At 35.0% G+C, this 23,943-nt stretch overlaps 1 protein-coding gene across 7 annotated transcripts in view; it reads right to left on the bottom strand.

Annotated features, from left to right (window-relative positions):
* Nucleotides 1-23,943, bottom strand: part of PRKACB (protein kinase cAMP-activated catalytic subunit beta) — a 162,498-nt gene that overhangs the window by 24,917 nt on the left and 113,638 nt on the right. For all 7 annotated transcript variants that reach the window (XM_035252004.3, XM_009001575.4, XM_002751009.5 and 4 more), the window contains 3 exons: nucleotides 10,817-10,943; nucleotides 9,466-9,561; nucleotides 4,376-4,498 (listed from right to left, as the gene is read on the bottom strand). In XM_035252004.3, coding sequence (XP_035107895.1) covers nucleotides 4,376-4,498; nucleotides 9,466-9,561; nucleotides 10,817-10,943 — 346 coding nt within the window. The remainder of the gene's footprint in view (nucleotides 1-4,375; nucleotides 4,499-9,465; nucleotides 9,562-10,816; nucleotides 10,944-23,943) is intronic.

Below are 23,943 nucleotides of genomic sequence, written 5' to 3'. Positions count from 1 at the left end.
AACAAGAATTTTAAATAACCACAGTCAAGTGTTTAAAACTGGCCCTGGGTTTTAGGCAAAGAGTAAAACTGCTTTTGTGCTTTATGAAAATGATTTCTGAGTACTTCTAAGTCTCTTCGACTATGGCCATAGCAAAACAGAAAATGACACTGCAATTTCCCCAAAAGCACTGACAATAATATCTTAGAAAAGGTAGAGTGGTATATCTGCATATGTGCATGCTACTTAGGAAACAGAATGTATGTAGAAAAGCAGTAACATAGCAGGCCTGAGCCTGCTACCCTTAGAAAGATACGCTACAAGTTTGGCCCTTGGGAGGTGTCTGGCAAATTGAATAGTACCAGTGACTTATACCAATATGAAACTTTTCCTAAATGATTAAAGTGGCTCACTGTGCCTAGACTGTTGGTACAAACAATATAGTTTATTCTGAACATCTACTTTTGTTCTGGGAGCCTGAGATTTTGGCATGAGCAAGGCAGAGGGTGCATATGTGACCAGGCCCCAATAAAAACCTTAGGCACTGAGTATTTAATGAGTATCGCCGGTAGATAAAATTTTACACTTGTCACAGTTTGTTGCTGAAGGAATTATGTGTATCCCTTGTGACTGCCTTGGGAGAGGACTCTTCAAAGCTTGTATCTGGTTTCTCCCTGACTTTGCCCTGATTGCCTTTTCCTTTTGGTCACTTCACTTTGTATCCTTTTTTTGTAATAAATCTTAGCCTTGAGTACCACTGTATGCTGAATCTTGTTGAGTCCTGCTAGTGAATCACCAAACTTGAAAATGGTATTGGGGACCTCTGACACAGAAAGGAATAGCAATTGGGCTGATAATCAATTACCCCTCATGTAAATGTTGAATTTCCCTTCAGGAAATATTAACCAATTCTTTGATCATTCAGTATGTATTTATGTTTATACTTCTATATTTTGTATAATGTCTTCTTACACATTGTTACTCATTAAGAGTGGAACAATATTTACATTAGATATGTGGAAGCTAAGAATTTTTAAAATTATATAAGTCAAGGACTCTAAACTTATGGTTTCCATAGTAGCTATTACTTAAGTACCTTAATTGCAAGTGTAATTTTTGACTGCAATATAAACTTTCTATATTTCCATGGGTAATGCAGTCAGATAGAGGTGTTATGGAGACCATAACTGATTCTTGTCATAGAGTATATGACACTGAGGCATGAAATTTAAAGACTATATACAGAAACTCAGCATATGTATTGCTATGATGAGGCATAGTTAATGCAGGAATCATAAATCTTTTCTGTCAATTATGCATTTGTAGACTCGAACCTTAACACTGCATGAATAATTTGACATTTAAATACCACCTCCTCTGTTTTTTAAAGGCAAAATATGTGTAGGAGAGAATCTAACAAGCTGATTGATCATCTTTCTGTGCATTTAAAAATACCAGCTTGAGTTAAAATATTGTAATAGAGGAAGTATTTTACAATCTAATGTTCATATGTATGTACTTTAGTGAATTTATCACTTAATAAATTTAACTTTAACTTTGATAAGTCATTGATACTTAGAATCTTCATAACATGACTTCAGAATGGAGGATATAATCAATTTAAGATGCTGTTGCATAAAATAATATGCTTTAAAATAAAACTAATTCTGAATGAAAAGCATATTCTTAAATGATTTGTCATTACAACCATTAAAATTTCAAATGCAAATATAAATATAAGGATCCGCAAATATAAGACCAAATTGGATTTTTAACTAACTGCACAATTTAAAAATTGTAAAAAACTAGTTGGTTTCCAATCTGGCTTTTAGCTATTAACCAGGGAGACAATATTTTTGCAATGTGAATAGAAACACATTCTAGTTTGAATTTGAGTATTGAAACAGATGACTTATTGGGAAACAGTTAGTACAATCTATACCTCACATAATACAGAGCCTAGAGATCGTTTAATGGCAATATTCTGCTTTCATGACTTCTACTTTAGATGAGTAAATGAAGAGATAGAAATAATTTTATATCCCATATGGGGAGAGATAACCTGGTACTTTTAGTTAAAAAACAAAAGTATACCATAATATCCTATCATATTTCTAAATAAATGAAGGGGAAAAACAGAATATTTTAGTATAATAAAGTTTTATGTTGGTATTCTTCTAAGGTGCCTAGGATTTAGACTATGATTTTAGAATATATGCTGATTATCAGGTACAAAATTTTAAAATTTGATCTAAAATGAATATATATGCATAAACAGCTGAATATAAATTTTAACCAATGAAGAATGATTGGCAAATTGCGGCCAATGCATGAAGATGGAGACACATTAATTTTAACTAAAGCAATTTTTGTTAATAAATAAAAATTTATTTATGACACAATATCATTGTTAGAAAATTGGATTTCTTTTATGAAGTACAAATAAAAGCAATATAGTAAAGATTCAAGAACTTTATAATTACCATTAATTAAATTATTTGAAACAATTATAATTTTTACACTCTTAGTTTTTGTATTAGTAAAATATTCTTCTTCCACTTGTGATTTTAATGTATTTTGGTTCTCTCATCATCCTTCATATGACCTTTAGTCCTCTTGAGAGTCTACACTTCTCAAATTCTTCAAAAATAAATCACTACTTTGTCTGTTAATTTTTTGCAAAGTTTTGTTTTGTTCATATCAAAAGTTCTGCTGGGGGAAAACCATTACAAAAAAAGGAATCTGAAGCCAGAGATCTACAAATGTGACAAGAACAACAGTGATATTAATACTTGTTTAAATAAGTACTGCATTCTGCTTTTCTGTATTGCCTTTATTGGTGCACAGCATTCAACACCTAGCTTAGTTTATTTATCTGTAAGAGGTATTTATTTTTTACCTTTGACATAGTTGGGGTAATCAGTCTCTTAATTTGTGAATACTGACAATACATAAAACTTTCTGCATACAATGTGACAAAATACAAGGGGAAATCTTGTGACCCAGTAGACTGCATATGTACTATAAGAAAGGGAATAATACTGTGTTGAAATGCATATTCTAGGTGATTGGATAGACTAAGTCTATTGGCAAGTGTCTTGTTCCTACAGCCCAGCTGTGCAGCATCCATGATTTAAATGTAAGTGTTGGCAAAAGAGATAAATTACTACAATATGGTCATTCAGGGTACCTTGTGAATAGTTAACACTGGAAATTTTAAGTTGATAGATGCCAATGGTAAGCTTTCACACTAAATGTAGAATTCGAATCTGGCTGAGATACAAAGAAATGGAACCTTTCCCTCTATCTCCTTCCAGAATCTTCAGGTTGATTAGGTTTATCTCTGCCTAAGAAGGTCACAAAATACAAAACAAATAAAAAATAAAACAAACAAAAAATTTTAACTATATAACATCTCAGGGTAATGTGATATCAAGAATGATGCTCTATTTCCTGATCATATTCTAGATGGAACTATGTGTGTGCGGGGGGTGGGGGGGGGTGGGGGAAGACAAAGTACCACTTATAGAAATAGAAAGAAAGGAAAATAAGCAAAATGTCCCTTCCCATATATTTTGTCATTAATGTATAGAAGCTCTCCTCTGGGAATGTTTAAAAGCCTATTCCTTCATCGCTGCATGGTAGGAGATTCAGGCTCATTTCTATTGAATTGACCATGGTCTTTTTAAAGAAACAGATCTGAAGTCTGAGCTAAGGCAAGAGCAAATAATTGACCCTAAACAAAATACTCTTGAAAGCAAAATGAGAGAAGTGCAAAAGATGGAAGATTTATGAAGTAATTTACAAAATGTAAAAAACTATATCATAGTAAATCTACTCATGTTCAAGAAAAATTGTTATTTCCATGCTTGCTAAAAACCAATGTCAATTATAATCACAATCTACATGAACAATTCTGTTAAAATCAATTATATAAATTTCCATCTTAAAAAGGCTTATTCATTTTATATTTACTTTTACTTTCAATTTTGTAGTATTAGACACAATTAAAACTAGAAGTCTCTCCTGAAAATGCAAGGGCATATAAAACAGCCCCTAAAACTTGTCTCTATGAAGACAGACACATGAAATAATAAACTATTTTTTATTTATTTGAAGGAATATTGAGAATTATGGCTATCGTCCTGTTCTCTGTGATAAAAATACTAAAAATAGACATTGCTTTACTGTTTTCCTAATTTCTCGAAAAAACTGTCCTTTTTTTTCTTAAGAGACTTAAATGAGTCAATTTTCATGCTAGTAGAAGCAGCAACTATAGATTTTTCTGTATTTTTCTCAATAATACTCTGATGACAAAATATGGTTTCAATTCATGAAGCTTAAAATTCATGTACAGTAACAATGAATAAGAGAATAATAAAAAAATATTACTTACCTTTCCAGAAACAATCTTTTCATAAATCTGAATTGGTTGGTCTGCAAAGAATGGAGGATAGCCAGCTGCCATTTCATAGATTAGCACTCCTAATGCCCACCAATCCACTGCCTTATTGTAGCCCTGAGATAAACCAACACCAATATCAATTGTTACTTAAGTTACTCAGAAGAGAGTAAGTCAAAGGCAATTTCAAAATGATCTGGATGCACATAAAATTTTTTTAAAGCAGTTGCTGAGCAGCTATTCAGGATAGAATTAAAAAATGAACCAAATGTATCAGGTCAGATTTAAATTAAACAAAAGAGGGAATTTTCAGATATTGAAATTGGATATTAGGAAAGATTATTAAATTTTCTTCCTAAATGATTAAGAATATTACAGATAAAGAAATTTTCTTTATTTCACTGGGATAATTTAGTTCTTGCTCAATAACATGATGGCAATTAGACCACATTACTTCTTAAGGCCTGTTCTAGGTCCGCAATCTTACTAATTAGATTTTCCACAGCATGCCTAGAAAGATCAAACATTTTCAAAGAAATTAATAGAAACTGAACTACATAGTAAATAGTGAAGTTGGCTTCAAAATACTCAGAATATTTAGAGTTAGGAGGGTGAGTGGGCTAGGGACAATCCCATCTGTTTCACAGGATTTTGTGAACACAAAAAGTTTAATGTAGAATTCAATTAATGTAAATATTTAAGTATACTTTACTTCTGCTATCTACTGTTTTGCTTCCTATCTCTAAAACGTATGCAGGAAAAAAAAATGAATTCATAGGGTTTTGTGAGGACTGTATCATATGAAAGGGAATAATGTGTATAAAAAGGGCTTTGCAAACCAAATGTAAAAATTAAAGGTTATGTTTAATTGTTCTTTTTCATATTAACCTTACTAAAATTAAGATCCAGAACTATTTACAAAACAAATAAGAATAACATGTTTATATTAACATGTTAATATAGTTTTTCAATTATGATCAGTATCAACTGGCCCAAGAAATTTCTTAAAAAACCCGACAGGCCGGGCGTGGTGGCTCACACCTGTAATCCCAGCACTTTGGGAGGCCAAGGTGGGCAGATCATGAGGTGAAGAGATCGAGACCAACCTGGTCAACATGGTGAAACCCGTCTCTACTAAAAATACAAAAATTAGCTGGGCATGGTGGCGTGTGCCTGTAATCCCAGCTACTCAGGAGGCTGAGGCAGGAGAATTGCCTGAACCCAGGAGGCGGAGGTTGCAGTGAGCCGAGATCGCACCATTGCACTCCAGCCTGGGTAACAAGAGCGAAACTCCGTCTCATAAAAAAAAAAAAACAAAAAAACAAAAACCCGACAACCTGGTCATGAAGAGAAATAAACTGAATTCTACACAGATCTATTGTTCTGCCCTCAGAAGTACCCTCTATCATCACGACTCCCCACATTCCACCTTTTTGTCAAAACTTAAGCTTTACAAACTAGTTTTTAAAATTCTAGCAAAAACATAATTCTATAATGCTATAGAGATATTCTTTTTCTCTTTTTTTCCCTGATTCTGTATATATCTTTCTAAGGGAAGGAGTGGTATAATAGAAATATCACTTTGTTTTCTAACAGAAATAGACATTACTCTCTTTAACTTATTAATTTATATGTTTAAATTGTGTGATAATGTTTATAGTAAATATGTCAGACACAGGTTAATACCCACGGTATAGAAATCAGAACATGTCAACAAGAAATATGTTAAATTAAAATAGATAAATTGGCAAAGGAGATTAACTAATAATTTACAGACAAAGAAATACCAAATGGCTATTAATCATTTAAAAATTAATCATCCAGGCATAGTGGCTCACACCTGTAATCCTAGCACTTTGGGAGGCCAAGGTGGGCAGATCATGAGGTGAAGAGATCAAGACCAACCTGGCCACCATAGTGAAACCCTGTCTCTATTAAAATACAAAAATTAGCTAGGTATGGTGGCACGTGCTTGTAGTCCTAGCTACTCAGGAGGCTGAGGCAGGAGAATCGCTTGAACCTGAGAGGCGGTGGTTGCAGTGAGCTGACATTACGCCACTGCACTCCAGTCTGGTCACAGAGCAAGACTCCATCACAAAACAAAAACAAAAACACAAAGAAATAAAAAACTTGAGAATGAAAACAATAAGTTACAATTTATTGCCTATTAAATCAGTAAATATTTTAAAAACAAGTACACCCAGTGATGGTGTTATGAAACAGGTACTCTAAGACACTAATAGTAGAAGTATAGAATGGCATAATAATTTTGGAAAGCAATTTGGCAATATGTTTAAAAGCCTTAAAAATGTTCCTACTCCTTGACCCATTAATTCTACTTCTGGGAATGTATGCTAAGGAAATAATGTAAAATACAGAAAAAGCTTTATGCATAAAGACAGTTATTTGTAATAATAAAAAACAAAACACAAAAATAAAACCTGAATACTCAACAATATAAGAGTGACTAAATACTTCATGGTACATTTGTAAACAAGCCATTAGAATGATGTTTCCATGCTTGTTATTATGAAAGTAAAAAAAGTCAGAGATAACACTATATACATTTACTATGATTTCAACTATGACAATCCAGAAATAAGGCCACACACCTATGACCACCTGATCTTTGACAAGGCTGACAAAAACAAGCAATGGGAAAAAGATTCCCTACTTAATAAATAGTTCTGGGATAACTGGCTAGCCATATGCAGAAGACTGAAGCTGGACCCCTTCCTCATACAATATACAAAATCAACTCAAGAAGGGTTAAAGACTTAAATTCAAAACCCCAAAGTATAAAAACCTTTGAAGACAACCTAGGCTATCTTGAACACAGGAGTGCCATCCTGAACACAGGAAGAGATACAGATTTCATGACAAAGGCACCAAAAGCAATTCCAACAAAAGCAAACACTGTCAAGTGAGATCTAATTAAACTGAAGAACTTATGCACAGCAAAAAATACTATCAACAGTAAACAGACAACCTACAGAATGGAAGACAATATTTGCTAACTAGGCATCTGCCAAAGGTCTAATATCCAGCATCCATAAGGAACTTAAACTAATTTTACAAAAGACAAACAACCCCAAAACAACCCCATGAAAAGGTGAGCAAAGGACATTAACTGATACTTTCTGAAAGAAGACATACATGTGGCCAAAAAGGATATGAAAAAATGCTCAATATCACTGATCATTAGAGAAATGCAAGTCAAAGCCACAATAAGATACCATTCCATACTAGTCAGAATGGCTATTATTAAAAAGTCAAAAAATAACAAATGCTGGCAAAGCTGCAGAGAAAAGTGAACAAATATACACTGTTGGTAGAAGTGTAAATTAGTTCAACCATTGTGGAAAGCAGTATGGAGATTCCTCAATGAACTAAAAGCAGAACTACCATTTGACTCAGCAATCCCACTACTGGGCATATATCCGGAGGATTATAAATCGTTCCATTATAAAGACAAATGTACTTGTTTATTCATTGTGGCACTATTTACAATAGCAAAGACATGGAATCAACCTACATGTTCATCAATTGTAGACTAGATCAAGAAAATACGGTACATACACACTATGGAATACTATGCAGCTATAAAAAGGAATAAGATCATGTCTTTTGCAGGAATATGGATGGAGCTGGAGGCTATCATCCACAGCAAACTAAAGCAAGAACAGAAAACCAAATACCACGTGTTTTCACTTATAAGTGGGAGCTAAATGATGAGAATTTATGAACACGAAGAAGGAAATAACAGACACTGGGTTCTATTTGAGGGTGGAGGTAGGGAGGAGAAAGAGGATAAGCAAAGATAACTATGGTACTGGCCTTAATTCCTGAGTGATGAAATAATCTGTATAACAAAGCCCCATAACATGAGTTTACCTACCTAACAAAGCTTCACATGTATCCCTGAACCTAAAATATAAGCTTATATATATATATATATATATATATATATATATACAGAGTCATATATATTATCATATGATATATTATATATGTGTGTGTGGATGTGTGTGTATATATATGTATGTATGTATGTATATATATATATATATATATATATTATATACACACATATAAATAAATAGTTTTAAAAAGGCTGCCTCTAGGTTGGTGGGATTACGTATAGTTTTTTTTTGGTTGTTTCTTTTGTGTTTTTCTGTATTTTCTAAATTTGTAAAATGAGCATTATTTTTACAATTTATACACATTTATAAAAGTTTTAGTGCTCATTTTAATGTCACATTATTTGTTAACTGTATTTAAAGAAGAAATGTGTTAACTACAATGACATTTGGACTATAAAAGATCAAAAAGTTATACATTATTTGAATCATGAAAGATGATGAGAGAAAAGTTGAAAGAAATCTTTTATTTTAACACTTCTATAGATTAGCCATATTTCACTGATTTCATTTGGGAACCACTGAAGCATGTGTTTTATCCCTTTCCTTTTCCTCTCTATTTGTGCCTGGTTATTGTTAGTTTCTCCTTTCTAGATTTCTCCACCAAGAGATGGCAGAGGAAAAGTTAAACCATTCTTTTAGATATAGGTACAGTTTCTCTCACCATATTTCACTATTTAGAAAAGTAGAGCTGCCTTCAGTAAGACTAAAACTATTAATGGCTGTTAATAGTCCTATTTAAGATTTAAAAAGAGTTCTCATACATTCCTTTTATTTATATGGTAAATTTGAAACTGAAGAATGGACCACTAGTACATATCGTCTCTAGATTTACCTCTTGGTATAATCCAGAGCAAGTCTTCTCTACCCTCCCGTTACTAGAAATAATTAAGAAAAGACTATGTTTTGGTTGCAAAACATGGATCTAGAAGTCATATTTATTCATATTATTTCTCAAAGACGCAGAGTTAAAATTGACAGAGGTTATAGGATTAGCAGTAGATGCTAAAAAATTATTCTTTAGTAATCATGCACAAATAGATTTAAATTCATAACAGATCAAATTAAAAATGTAAAATTAGATCAACAAATATTTTTTACATAAGTTCATAGGAATGCATGCCTCATATTTCTACTTCTTATATATTGATATTATGAATATACCTTGCTGAGAATTATTTCTGGAGCCAAATACTCTGGAGTTCCACATAATGTCCAAGTTCTGCCTTTAACTCTTTTGGCAAATCCAAAGTCTGTGACCTATAAAAGAAAAGAAAATACTAGTAAAAATGTATTGCCTCACAATAAATATATTTATTGAGCCTAAATTGAAAGTTTAAAATTCAAATTGAAACCATGAAAGAAATGGAAAAATAAATTAAGTCCATGTAATTGAGATTCATTCATAAATATTTAGTGAATGAAGGTTTAAACAACCCAAGTTGGAAATTCTTCCTCAACTCAAAGAAAAGGAACAAATGAACAACAAAACACTTTTCAGTCATTGTCATAAGATCCTAGACCCAAGAAATAAAAAAGTGAAAAAAAGGTAAAAATAAATAGCATTAATAAAAATGAAACAATGCTAAATAAAAGTTGCCTTACCCCAATGTGCCCTTTGCCATTAATTGCACCATCAGAAGTGTCAAAATGTCAATGGGATAATCTATCAATAACTGTGTAAAAAGAAATGTTCCCACTTTGTTAACAGTAGAAGTAGAAAGAAAACGTTGCTACCAGTTCAGTATTGGTAGTCGGGGATCCTTTGGCAGTTATACTGCAGTCGTAAAGCACATGGACTCTGGGATCAGACTGCCTAGGTTCAAATTTTGACTCTACCATTTACAAGCTAAATGACCTTGCTATGCTTAGTTTTGTTTTTTTTTTTTCTTTTTGAGATGGAGTTTTACTCTTGTTGCTCAGGCTGGAGTGCAATGGTGTGATCTTGGCTCATTGCAACCTCCGCCTCCCGGGTTCAAGTGATCCTCCTGCCTCAGCCCCCTGAGTAGCTGAGATTACAGGCATGCACCACCATGTCCAGCTAATTTTGTATTTTTAGTAGAGACAGGGTTTCATCATATTGGTCGGGCTGGTCTAGAACCCCTGATCTCAGGTAATCCACCTGTCTTGGCCTCCCAAAATGCTGGGATTACAGGGCGTGAGCCACTGTGCCCAGCCAGTTTTGTTAATCTTAAAATGAAGATAACAATGGTATTTCCACCTCATAGGTTTATTAGGATTGAAGAAATCATACATGGAATTACCTATTAATATCTCCTTATGCAAGAGCCTATACTAAGTTCACAACTATAGATTAAAGGAGATATAAACAGGTTCCTTTCATAATAGGATTTTTGCTTTTCTGTCACAGCAGTGCAACTCTGAGCTCTACTTAAACTATTAGGAATAAGTAAATGTCTCCTTCATAAAAAAGATCCAAGTTGGGGTTACATACATACAATGTCTTCCCTAGTATTTCCTCAAATACACTATACATAATGTGTTCAAGTCATACCTGGATATAGCCTTGATGGTCAATTAAGAGATTTTCAGGTTTTAGATCTCTGTAGATGAGGTCTAGTGAATGGAGGTACTCGAATGTTAGTACTATCTGAGCTGCATAGAACCGTGCATGGGGTTCACTGCAAAGAAACAAAAACATAGCTTTTCTGTAAAAATGAGTTAATACATTCTAATTAATAGATTATAGATAAAAATTAACATGAAGTAGAGATACTTTGGGAACAAAATGTATTTTTAAAAAAATGTATATTAAGAATCTTGCTAGTTTCCAAAGATTTTGAAAATCTCTATATTGTGTTCAAATAAAGCTCTGACAAATTTATAGGGAAGCATACATTGAGGAAAAATATAAACAAAATATTATCTTCTTATAAATCATTATTGTCTATATTTGAATACATTGATGTCTTTCTAATTATGTCATATCTTGAGAATGATTTGAAAGCAAATGTGACAACTGGATTGTCTATCAGCGCCACCGCTATTGTTAACAGGCTCCATCTACTTTTCTCACAAATTTCAAGTGTTATAGAATTTCCCTACATAGAAGCTCTTTAGCTGAATTTATCTGCAGATTAATGTCATTTTATTCATGTTGTAACAGTTCCTGTTACAAAAATGACATATGCTCATAAGGGAAAAATATCATAAGATGTTGTTGAAGAATAATGAATACTTCTAATCCCATTCAGAGACCACAGATATAATTCTGGCATGAGAATTTCCAAATCTTCTACTTTGCATGTTTACATAGATACACAGACATAGGTATAATCTCTGTTAGTGTAAATATGTACAGTTCCTTTATGTATATATTAGATTGATAGATCAGTATAATTTTGATGTCATAATCCGAAAAATCCAAAAGGATGTACCAATTTTCTAATTTGAGTTTCTAATATATCGTCTAATGTATTAATTGAATTCTAGTAAACTGCCTGATAAATTGTAATTACTTTCAGATTTGTGTCCTCAATGAACAGCCTTTACTATGAATAGGATTTCCCTCAAGATGGTTGGTATGAATTTAATCTGGTAGCACAAGAAATACAAATTCCAAAAAAATAAAAAGATCATATGTGCTGTCCTTTTTGCTTGTCACTACATTTCCCTAACACTCAGTAAATATTTATCGAATGAATGAGTATGTAAAGAAAAATGCTTTTGGGGAGCAAAATTTTATAATACCCTTGCCAGTTTCAGCTTCATCCCAACACTATCAATCTACATTGTATTCCAAATGACAAGGAATGAGGAGAACATTGTAAGTAGAGATTAAAATAATCATTCTGTTCATTGCAACATTTATGCTTAAACTGGGAAACATTCGACTTGGGAGGTCCCCTCTTATGTCCTTTATGCATCTGTAAACATGTCATTAGTATTATTACTTTTTACTTATAAAATATTAATTTCCAAATCCTGGTGTTTAATTCGAGGAATACATATATTACATACATCTATAATAAAATTCTTTTTTTTTTTCTTGTTCTGTTGCAGGGCTGGAGTGCTGTAGCATGATCACTGAAGCCTCAAACTCCTGGGGTCATGCAGTCTTCCCACCTCGGTCTACCGAGTAGCTGGGACTACAGTTGCACACCACCATGCCCAGCTATTGTTTTGTATTTTTTTGTAGTGGGAGGGCGGAGGTTTTCCATGTTGCTCAGGCTGGTTTTAAACTCCTGAGTTCAAGTGATCCACCCACCTGAGCCTCCCAAAGTGCTGTGATTACAGGCTTACATGAGCCTATGTGCTCAGTCTATAATCAAATTCTTGAAAGGTGAAAGTAAATATTCCAAGTGCAAGCTGTTATTGGATATTTATATTTGATGTTTAATCAAATGTAGGAAGACAACAGTAAGAGCTAATGCTGTGGTAGTTTTAAGTCTAGAAAGCTTTAAGTAGAGAATTATAATGATTCCTTTGATTCTGATTAAAGCCATGCAAAACAATAACTTATATTCCTATTGCCTCAAAACTTCTAAGATGGACATTATCAATCATTCAAGGGTATATGTAGTATTTGTGAAAGATGAGAAAAGACAAGTGTCTCAGTGTGAATTCCTTCAATCAGCTTGTTGTTTAGTACCAAGTCAAGTATTAAAGAGTCAATATCAAAGAGTACTAAGACTGTGGGGAGTTACAAAGAAAAGAAGTTACCAATTACAGAAAATTAACAAAAACTTTTTTGAGAACAGGTTCAGGTGTGGTACTTTAGTGAAAACTTTAAATAATCATAGGGCAATATGAGGATTCAGCTTGAAAAAGGGGCAGTAGGATAGAGAGGATAACAGGAGGGGAAAGAAAATTCTCAAAGGTAAGTAGAAGCTATTTTACTTTGCACAGTGCCTGATACTATTAATTATATTAGTTGCCCTGTATATATTGTCAATAAATGAATCTTGGCTTAGGCCTCAGGTAATTAAAATGACTAATGTTTGGTCATTACTTGATATCATCTTGTGATATTCCGAGTCTGCCATCACCATTTTATGAATCAAATTACCATCATCAGTCATGTTTCAGCTCATACTTGTGTTTTAATTATGCCAATATTTAATTGTGAAAGTTGATTATACAAATTGAGTCATTTTTGTCATACCCAATTAAATCAGAATTGAAAGGCCAGGGCAATATAGCACTCAGAGCACATGGTACCTGCTCCAAGAATTAAATTTTCCACACACCTAGCTGCTAAAGCTTCCTGCTGTAACCCAAAGTCAGTTTTATCTAATACCTACTGAAACAACCTGCTGTGACTCTAAGACTAGTTTGACTAACCACCAACACTCAGCAGTCACAGCTTGCCAGCTCCCCAAAACTTTTTGAGTTTGATTTACTTGGTGTCAGAAGTGGGATCCTAAAGCTGAATTACTTCAGAGAGAATCTCTGGCCCTGGGAACTAGAGCATTAAGTACCCACATTGGGGTCCTTTCAGTCCCACTGCTTCTGAGGTGGGGGGATCACCTGTTTTCCATTTGATGAGGCTCTTTTGGACTAAACTCCTGATTTTGGTTGAGTTCTCTTTCATTTGGGATTTGGTTGGGAAAGGGTCTTTCTCATTCCCCCTCCTGTTTGAGTGGGGTCTTTTGCCTCCTGGCTGACCGATCTTCTGTTGGGGAGGGTTATTTTCCCCCTGTTAACTTCAGATACAAGGTTTAGACCTCAGTTTTGATGTTTAGTTGAGGGTACTTTCCCTTTCATTTGGAAACTTATTATTCTTTCTGGTAAGGACATACTTTATTTTCTGTTGGCTCTTGTGTTTATTTGGCCTTGTGTATTCATCACTTATGTTTAATTGGCTTTTGTGTATTTGGCATTAAACTGAATCACCTAAATACATTTAGTTAAAAATAGGATCTCAAAGTTTAAAGGCATGCCAGGATATTTTCTGGGACTCCAGCTGGTAAAGTATTCAAACAGTATAGCAATAATTCAAACAGTCTGTTGTTCTTACAACAAAACTAAAAGACCATGGTCATAAAATCATATACTCTAAATAAGACTCATATCTCAACTGATATCTTAAGGCTAACAAAAATTTCAGGACTTAGAGATTGCCTTGCTACAAAACACTGTCTCAAAACTAGCTGAGACAATATCCTCTCTGAAGCTTTTCCCTCCACTTTTACAATTCCTCTTCTTTATCCTAACCGAGACTAAACTCTCTTTTCCTATTTTGGCATACTATTTAAGTAAAACACTTGAAAATCATCAGATATAAAAGAAAATCATTTTTATTTTCATGTTGTTTTGTTTTTAAGATAAAATTCCAATGTAAAGGACACTGTCTCTATACTAAAAGAAATGGCAACAATCTTATCTTCAGGGACAAAGAATTGAGACAAGAAAATATTGTGCAGACTTTGTTAGAATAACTCCTATTATTTGAGTCTCCTTACATAATTCATTTACATTTTCAGTTAATAATTCTTTGTCTAATCCAGTATATTACTAACTGGCTCAAAGCACTCTACCTATGATTTAGTTCACAGACTTCATAATATTACCCATTTAAAAAAAGCTTAATAAGTTTAGCCTTATCCCATTTTGTTAGAAAAACAACAATTTGGATCTAATTCTCTTTTTATAAACTGGCAGGTTTATTGTTTTACTATCTCATGAGTTCTAAAAAAGAGCTGTAAGATTTTTATTTATATATTTGTATAGGTGTTTAGATGTTTTTATACATATGCACATATATTATGTTGTATGTTGTATCTATATAATAAAATCTGATATAGTTGTATAGAAATCCCTTAAGGAATTCTATTTGGATAAATGCATACTAATATAAAATATTTTAGTTCACATGACTTAAGTACATCCTTGATAAATTAATTGGTTTTAAAATGATTTATTTTTAAAAATTTTTGTTTTCGATTCACAGGGTACATGTGCACGTTTGTTACACGGGCATATTGCATGATCCTGAGGTTTGGGGTATGAATGTTCCCATCACCCAGGTAGTGTGTATAACACCCACTGGGTAATTTTTCAGCCCATGTTTTTCTCCCTCCTCTCTAGTAGTTCCCAGTGTCTACTGTTTCCATCTTAATGTCCATGTACACTCCATGTTTAGCTCCCACTTTTTTATGGATGTGTGCTATTCCATGGTGTATATATTCCACTTAACTTGAAGGCAGCTGCAGAGAAATGTCAGGTCACTTACAAAGGGAACTCCATCAGGTCCATCAGCAGTGGACCTTTCAGCTTAAACCTTATAATCCAGAAGAGACTGGGGCTTATTGTCAGCATCCTCTAAGAAAAGAAATTCCAACCAAGAATTTAATATCCCACCAAATCAAGCTTCATAAGTGAAGGAGAAGTAAAACTTTTCTCAGACAAGGGAACACTAAGAGAATTCATTACCACCAGATCAGCCTTACAAGTGGTCCTTAAGGGAGTCCTAAACATAGAAATGAAAGATCAATAGCTGGTACCATAAAAACACACTTAAGATCATAGCCCACAGACAATATAAAGCAATTACAAAATCAAGTATACAAAGCAGTCAGCTGGTGACATAATGACAGGATCAAAATCTCACATATCACTACAGACCCTGAATGTAAATGGCCTAAATGACCCACTTAAAAGGCAAAGAGAGGAAAGCTGGATGAAAAGAAAAGTCCCAACTGTCTGCTTTTTCAAGAGACACACATCACCTGTAAAGACACTCATAAGCTCAAAATAAGGGATGAAGAAAGAACTACCATGGAAATGGAAAACAAAAAAGAACAGGAGTCACTACTCTTACATATAATAAAAAAGACCTTAAATGATCAGGAAAGACAAAGAAGGGCGTTACATAAAGGTAAAGGGTCCAGTTCAACAAGACTTAACTATACAAACTAAATAATTATTAATAAAACAAAATCAGAAATGTTTTCAAAATTGTCAACATAGATTTTTGTCTGGATTTCCTGGCCAGAGAGTTCCATGTTTACCTCTGATAAATTTCTTAAAATCATGAAGCTATAAACTCATATTAAAACAAAATGATCTTTGTTTATGCAATTATTTGATATATAAGATTAATTAAATCTTATTGATTTAATAAACATCTATATCTTCTGAGTTATTGACAGAATATTCATGTATCTAACTTTAAGTTCTTATTTAGGTAAACATTTGATATTAACAGTGTACACTCATACCCTGCACACATTCATCCTGTATCTGATTAAATTACTCAATCAACTTTCAGGTGATTGGTAATTTTTTTAATGGAAAGCTATGAATGAGAAAAAGAAATAAGAAAAAATGAACATACTGCAGAAAATTTTTCTGTACCATTTTGGTAATTTGTCTAAAAAACTTGACTTTATATTTTCTCAAGATAACATCCTATGTTGTCTTCATCAGGTTTTTCATTTAAATGACTATTATTTGACAGTGACCTGTTATTCTGTTTTGACCAAGTGTTTTGAGTCTGTTAAAATCTTTAACAAACTCCACAAAAATCAAATCTTAACTTAAGTATTCTTGATCTAGAATTAGCTTTGGGATTTTCCACAAGTGGACCTTGAAAAACATCCAAAGACACAGGTCTCATCTTGTAGATATATTAAATAATCAGATTTATTTGGTAAATTATATAAAAGACATTGTATAAATGATGTGATATTAGATGTTTTAGTTGCATTTATGGCTATGTTGTACATCTGAATGTTTAAAAAATTATATAAATTCATATAAATTAATGTTATTCATAATTCTGGTTATTGTCTTAAAATACTAGATATAATAGAAATAAGTTTATTTGTTCATTGCAAACTTTCATCAGATTTTACCTATGGCTATTCTATATTTTTGTCATCCAGAGTTATTATTTTGAATTCCCAGAATCATTTATAATCAGATGTGTGGAAAAGACCCCAATAAGTACTCTTAAATACAGGTTTCTAATAACTTTAAGATTAATTGACTAAATAAAAATTTCCAGAACACTAATAAAAAATGATGAGTATATGAAAATACTAATCAAGATGAAGCAAAACAAAAATTAAAAAATTAACTTACATAAAATTTTTACTTACATATAAAAATAATGTTTTCATAACTTTCATTTAAAACATCACTAGTTCTTTACTTAAATATTTTGATTTTGATTTAAAAAAATTATCTCAAGCTATTTATAATTTGTAGCAGTTTGACAAAGTATATATTTGTTAAAAAAAGATAAAAGCATTTCCTTTTTTTCTCATTATTCAAAAATTAGTTGTAAGTACTTTTATGTGAATATGATGATTTGCATAAGTCCAGTAAAAATCTGCTCTCTGTTTACAGCAGAATACAATTGAAAACACTGATTATATTACCAAGGTTCTTACTGACCTGTTGTATTTAAAAAGTGCATAAAATGCCTAACTCAAGGGTATCTCAGCATTACAATGAGTAAATAAAAACTGTTACTTCCTAGCAGGACCAGGAACCTTAGGACTGTAAATAAAATCTAAAGACTGAGAGGTGCAATCCTGCAATTGCCACTGCAAAAGGCCTGGAGTTAAAAATTTTTGTTTTTTAAAAAGTGTATCGAGAGAAGATCCAAGATGGCCCTTTTAGGAGCAACTCAGGATTGCAGCTCCCAGTGAAAGTGCAGAGGGTGAGTGGATGCCACATTTCCAGACAGATCTTTATTGCCCACAGACCAGGAGATTCCTAGGCAGAGGAGTCCTACGGGTTGCCATCGTGGCTCTTTTGCCAGCACCACGAAGTGGCGGCTCTCTGTACAAAATACACTGGTCTGGTTGCCTTAACCTGGCCAGGAGATTCCTGGGCAGTGCCATTGTTTCAGCCGGTGCAGTGGGTCACCGCATGGGAAATCACACAGATTCCAGCACCCTTTCAGCAGGTGACTGGAACACCTAGGAGAGAGTCAACCGTTCAACACAAAAAAAAACGGCTCTGAGGCAGGGAGCCAGGTGATCAGGCTCGGCGGGTCCCACCCTCACAAAAACAAACAAAAAAAACAGCAATTGGAAACGCTTGGGGTTGAGAGTTTCACGACAAGCACTGCTGAATCCAGGATGGTGCAGCTTGGTGGGGGAGGGGCATCCGCCATTATCGAGGCACTCGACCTCTATGGAGGTAGTCGCCCATTGCTGAGGCAGCCTGCCGTGGCCGAGGCAACCTGCCATAACAGAGAGAGTCTGCCATTACAGAGGTGGGCCAACATTTCCAAGGCAGTTCTAACCACACCCATATAAACAGAAAAGCTCAATGGCAGCAGGGCAGAGCTCAGCAAAGCCTCTGCAGGCAGACAGTGACTAGGCTGCCTCCTTGCTTGGCAGGGCAGCCCTGAAAAAAAAAAAAGGCAGCAGCACAACAGACACTCATGAATAAATCCCTAACTCCCCGGGAAAAAAAGGCTTTTTATGAGTTCTGCTGCAACAGACTTTAACATACCTGCCTAGCAGCTCTGAAAGAACAACAGAGCACAGAGCTTAACACTTGAGCTCCGATAAAGAACAAACTGTCTCCTCAAGCAGCTCCCTGACCCCCGTATATCCAAAGAGTCACCTCACAAAACACTAATCAGACTGACACTTGGCAGGCATCATTCTGGGACAAAGATAGGAGAAGAAGAAACTGGTAGCAACCCTTACTGTTCTGCAGCTTCTGCAGGTGATCCCCAGGCAAGCAGGGCCTGGAGTGGACCTCAGCAGTCCTAAAGCAGAGGGGCCAGACTGTTAGAAGGAAAACTAAGAAACAGAAATAACTTCATCATCAACAACCTGGACGTCCACTCAGAGACCCAATCTGAAAATCAGCAACTACACAGACGACAGGTGGATGAATCCACAAAGATGGGAAGAAACCAGCGCAAAACGGAGGAAAACACCTGAAACCAGAACACCTCTTCTCCTACAAGGGATCACAACTCCTCACCAGCAAGGGAACAAAGCTGGATGGAGAATGTGTGTGATGAAATGACAGAATCAGAATTCAGAAGGTTGGTAATGAGAAACATCTGTGAGCTAAAAGAATATGTTCTAACTCAATGCAAAGAAACTTAGAACCTTGAAAAAAGATTTGAGAAAATGATAACAAGAATGGACAAATTAGAGAGGAATATGAATGAATTGATGGAGCTGAAAAACACAACACGAGAACTTCGCAAAGCATGCACAAGTTTCAAAAGCCGAATTGACCAAGCAGAAGAAAGGATATCAGAGGTCGAAGATCAACTCAATGAAATAAAACGAGAAGGCAAGATTAGAGAAAAAAGCACAAAAAGGAATGAACAAAGTCTCCAAGAAATGTGGGACTATGTGAAGAGACCTAATCTACGTTTGACAGGTGTACCTGAATGTGATGAAGAGAATGAATCCAAGCTGGAAAATACTCTTCAGGATATTATCCAGTTAAACTTCCCCAACCTAGCAAGGCAGGCCAATATTCAAGTCCAGGAAATACAGAGAACACCACAAAGATATTCCTCAAGAAGAGCAACCCCAAGACACATAATCATCAGATTCACCAGGGTTGAAATGAAGGAGAAAATGCTAAGGGCAGCAAGAGAGAAAGGTCGGGTCACCCACAAAGGGAAGCCCATCAGACTCACAGCAGATCTCTCGGCAGAAGCCCTACAAGCCAGAAGAGAGTGGCAGCCAATATTTGACATTCTTAAAGAAAAGAACTTTCAACCCAGAATTTCATATCCAGCCAAATTGAGCTTCATAAGTGAAGGAAAAATAAAATCCTTTGCGAACAAGCAAGTATTCAGAGATTTTTGTCACCACCAGGCCTGCTTTACAAGAGCTCCTGAAAGAGGCACTACACATAGAAAGGAACAACCAGTACTAGCCACTCCAAAAACATACCAAATGGTAAAGAGCATCAACAAAATGAAGAATCTGCATCAACTAATGGGCAAAACAGCCAGCTAGCATCAAAATGGCAGGATCAAATTCACACATAACAATATTAACCCTAAATGTAAATGGGCTAAATGTACCAATCAAAAGACACAGACTGGCAAATTGGATAAAAAGCCAAAACCCATCGGTGTGCTGTATCTAGGAAACCCATCTCACATGCAAGGATACACAAAGGCTCAAAATAAAGGGATGGAGGAAGATTTACCAAGCAAATGGAGAGCAAAAAAAAGCAGGAGTTGCAATTCTTGTCTCTGATAAAATACACTTTAAAGCAACAAAGATCAAAAGAGACAAAGAAGGACATTACATAACGGGAAAAGGATCGATACAACAAGAAGAGCTAATGGTCCTAAATATATACAGACCCAATACAGGAGCACCCAGATACATAAGGCAAGTTCTTAGTGACTTACAAAGAGACTTAGACTACCACACAATAATAATGGGAGGCTTTAACACTCCACTGTCAATATTAGACAGATCAACCAGACAGAAAATCAACAAGGATATCCAGGACCTGAACTCAGACCTGGAACAAGCAAACCTGATAGACATTTACAGAACTCTCCACCCCAAATCCACAGAATATACATTCTTCCCAGCACCACATCACACCTACTTGAAAATTGACCACATAATTGAAAGTAAATCACTCCTCGGCAAATGCAAAAGAATGGAAATTATAACAGTCTCTCAGACCACAGTGCAATCAAGTTAGAACTCAGAATTCAGAAACTAACTCAGAACCACATAGCTTCATGGAAACTGAACCACTGGCTCCTGACTGTTGACTGGATAAACAATGAAATGAAGGCAGAAATAAAGAAGTTCTCTGAAACCAACGAGAACGAAGACACAACATACCAGAATCTCTGGGACACATTTAAATCAGTCTCTAGAGGAAAATATATAGCAATAAGTGCCCACATGAGAAGAGTGGAGAGATCCAAAATTGACACCCTATTGTCAAAATTGAAAGAGCTAGAGGAGCAAGATCAGAAAAACTCAAAACCTAGCAGAAGACAAGAAATAACTAAGATCAGAGCAGAACTGAAGGAGATAGAGACACGAAAAACCCTTCAAAAAATCAATAAATCCAGGAGCTGGTTTTTCGAAAAGATCAACAAAATAGACAGACCACTAGCCAGATTGATTTAAAAGAGAGAGAATAACCAAATAGATGCAATAAAAAATGATAAAGGGGAACTCACCACAGCCATAGAAATTCAAACCATCATCAGAGAATATTACAAACAACTCTATGCACATAAACTAGTAAACCTGGAAGAAATGGATAAATTCCTGAACACTTGCGTCCTCCCAAGCCTAAACCAGGAAGAAGTCAAAACCATGAATAGACCAATAACAAGACCTGAAGTCGAGGCAGCAATTAAGAGCCTACCACACAAAAAAAGCCCAGGTCCAGATGGGTTCACAGCCAAATTCTACCAGACACACAAAGAGGAACAGTTACCATACCTCCTGAAACGATTCCAAATATCCAAAAAAGAGGGAATCCTTCCCAAATCATTTTATGAGACCAACATCATTCCGATACGAAAACCTGGCAGAGACTCAACAAGAAAAGAAAACTTCGGGCCAATATCCATGATGAACATACACGCAAAAATCCTCAATAAAATACTGGCAAGCTGATTGCAAAAGCACATCAAAAAGCTTATCCACCATGATCAAGTAGGATTCATCCGAGGGATGCAAGGCTGGTTCAACATATGCAAGTCTATAAACGTAATTCACCACATAAACAGAACCAAAAACAAAAACCACATGATTATCTCAATTGATGCAGAAAATGCCTTTGACAAAATTCAACAGCCCTTTATGCTAAAAACCCTCAATAAACTCGGTATTGACGGAATGTATCTCAAAGTAATAAAAGCTGTTTACGACAAACCAACAGCCAATATCATACTGAATGGGCAAAAACTGGAAGCATTCCCTTTGAAATATGGCACTAGACAAGGATGCCCTCTCTCACCACTCCTATTCAATATAGTACTGGAAGTTCTAGCCAGAGCAATCAGGCAAGAAAAAGAAATAAAGGGTATTCAAATAGGAAAGGAGGAAGCCAAATTGTCCCTATTTGCAGATGACATGATAGTATATCTAAAAGACCCCATCGTCTCAGCCCCAAATCTCCTGAAACTGATAAGCAACTTCAGCAAAGTCTCAGGATACAAAATCAATGTGCAAAAATCACAAGCATTCCTATACAGCAATAACAGACTCAAAGAGAGCCAAATCAAGAACGAACTGCCATTCGCAATTGCTACAAAGAGAATAAAATACCTAGGAGTACAACTAACAAGGAATGTAAAGGACCTCTTCAAGGAGAACTACAAACCACTGCTCAATGAAATAAGAAAGGACACAAACAGATGGAGAAACATTCTATGTTCATGGTTAGGAAGAATCAATATCGTGAAAATGGCCATACTGCCCAAAGTAATTTACAGATTCAACGCTATCCCCATCAAGCTACCAATGACCTTGTTCACAGAACTGGAAAAAACTACCTTAAACTTCATATGGAACCAAAAGAGAGCCTGCATAGCCAAGTCAATTCTAAATAAAAAGAACACAGCTGGAGGCATCACACTACCAGACTTCAAACTAAACTACAAGGCTACAGTAATCAAAACAGCATGGTACTGGTACCAAAACAGAGATATAGACCAATGGAACAGAACGAGGCATCGGAGACAACACAACATATCTACAACCATACAATCTTTGATAAACCTGACAAAAACAAGCAATGGGGAAAGTATTCCCTGTTTAATAAATGGTGTTGGGAAAACTGGCTAGCTATGTGCAGAAAGCAGAAACTGGACCCCTTCCTGACACCTTACACTAAAATTAACTCCAGATGGATTAAAGACTGAAACATAATACCTAACACCATAAAAACCCTAGAAGACAATCTAGGCAAAACCATTCAGGACATAGGAGTAGGCAAGGACTTCATGACCAAAACACTAAAAACATTGGCAATATAAGCCAAAACAGACAAATGGGACCTAATCAAACTCCACGGCTTCTGCACGGTAAAAGAAACAGTCATTAGAGTGAATCGGCAACCAACAGAATGGGAAAAAAGTTTTGCAGTTTACCCATTTGACAAAGGGCTGATATCCAGAATTTACAAAGAACTCAAACAGATTTACAGGAAAAAAACAAACAAGCCCATTCAAAAGTAGGCAAAGGATATGAACAGACACTTTACAAAAGAAGACATACATGAGGCCAACAAACATATGAAAAGTTGCTCATCATCACTGATCATTAGAGAAATGCAAATCAAAACTACATTGAGATACCATCTCACGGCAGTTAGAATGGCGATCATTAAAAAATCTGCAGACAACAGATGCTGGAGAGGATGTGGTGAAATAGGAACACTTTTACACTGTTGGTGGGAGTGTAAATTAGTTCAACCATTGTGGAAGACAGTGTGGCGATTCCTCAAGGACCTAGAAATAGAAATTCCATTTGACCCAGTAATCCCATTAAACACATGCATATGAATGTTTATTGCAGCACTGTTTACAATAGCAAAGACCTGGAACCAACCCAAATTCCCATCGATAATAGACTGGACAGGGAAAATGTGGCACATATACACCATGGAATATTATGCAGCCATAAAAAACGATGACTTCATGTCCTTTGTAGGGACATGGATGAATCTGGAGAACATCATTCTCAGCAA

This window comes from Callithrix jacchus, chromosome 7 (assembly GCF_049354715.1).
Source record: "Callithrix jacchus isolate 240 chromosome 7, calJac240_pri, whole genome shotgun sequence".
Lineage (NCBI taxonomy): Eukaryota > Metazoa > Chordata > Mammalia > Primates > Cebidae > Callithrix > Callithrix jacchus.
This window is presented reverse-complemented; position numbering and strand designations above follow the sequence as displayed.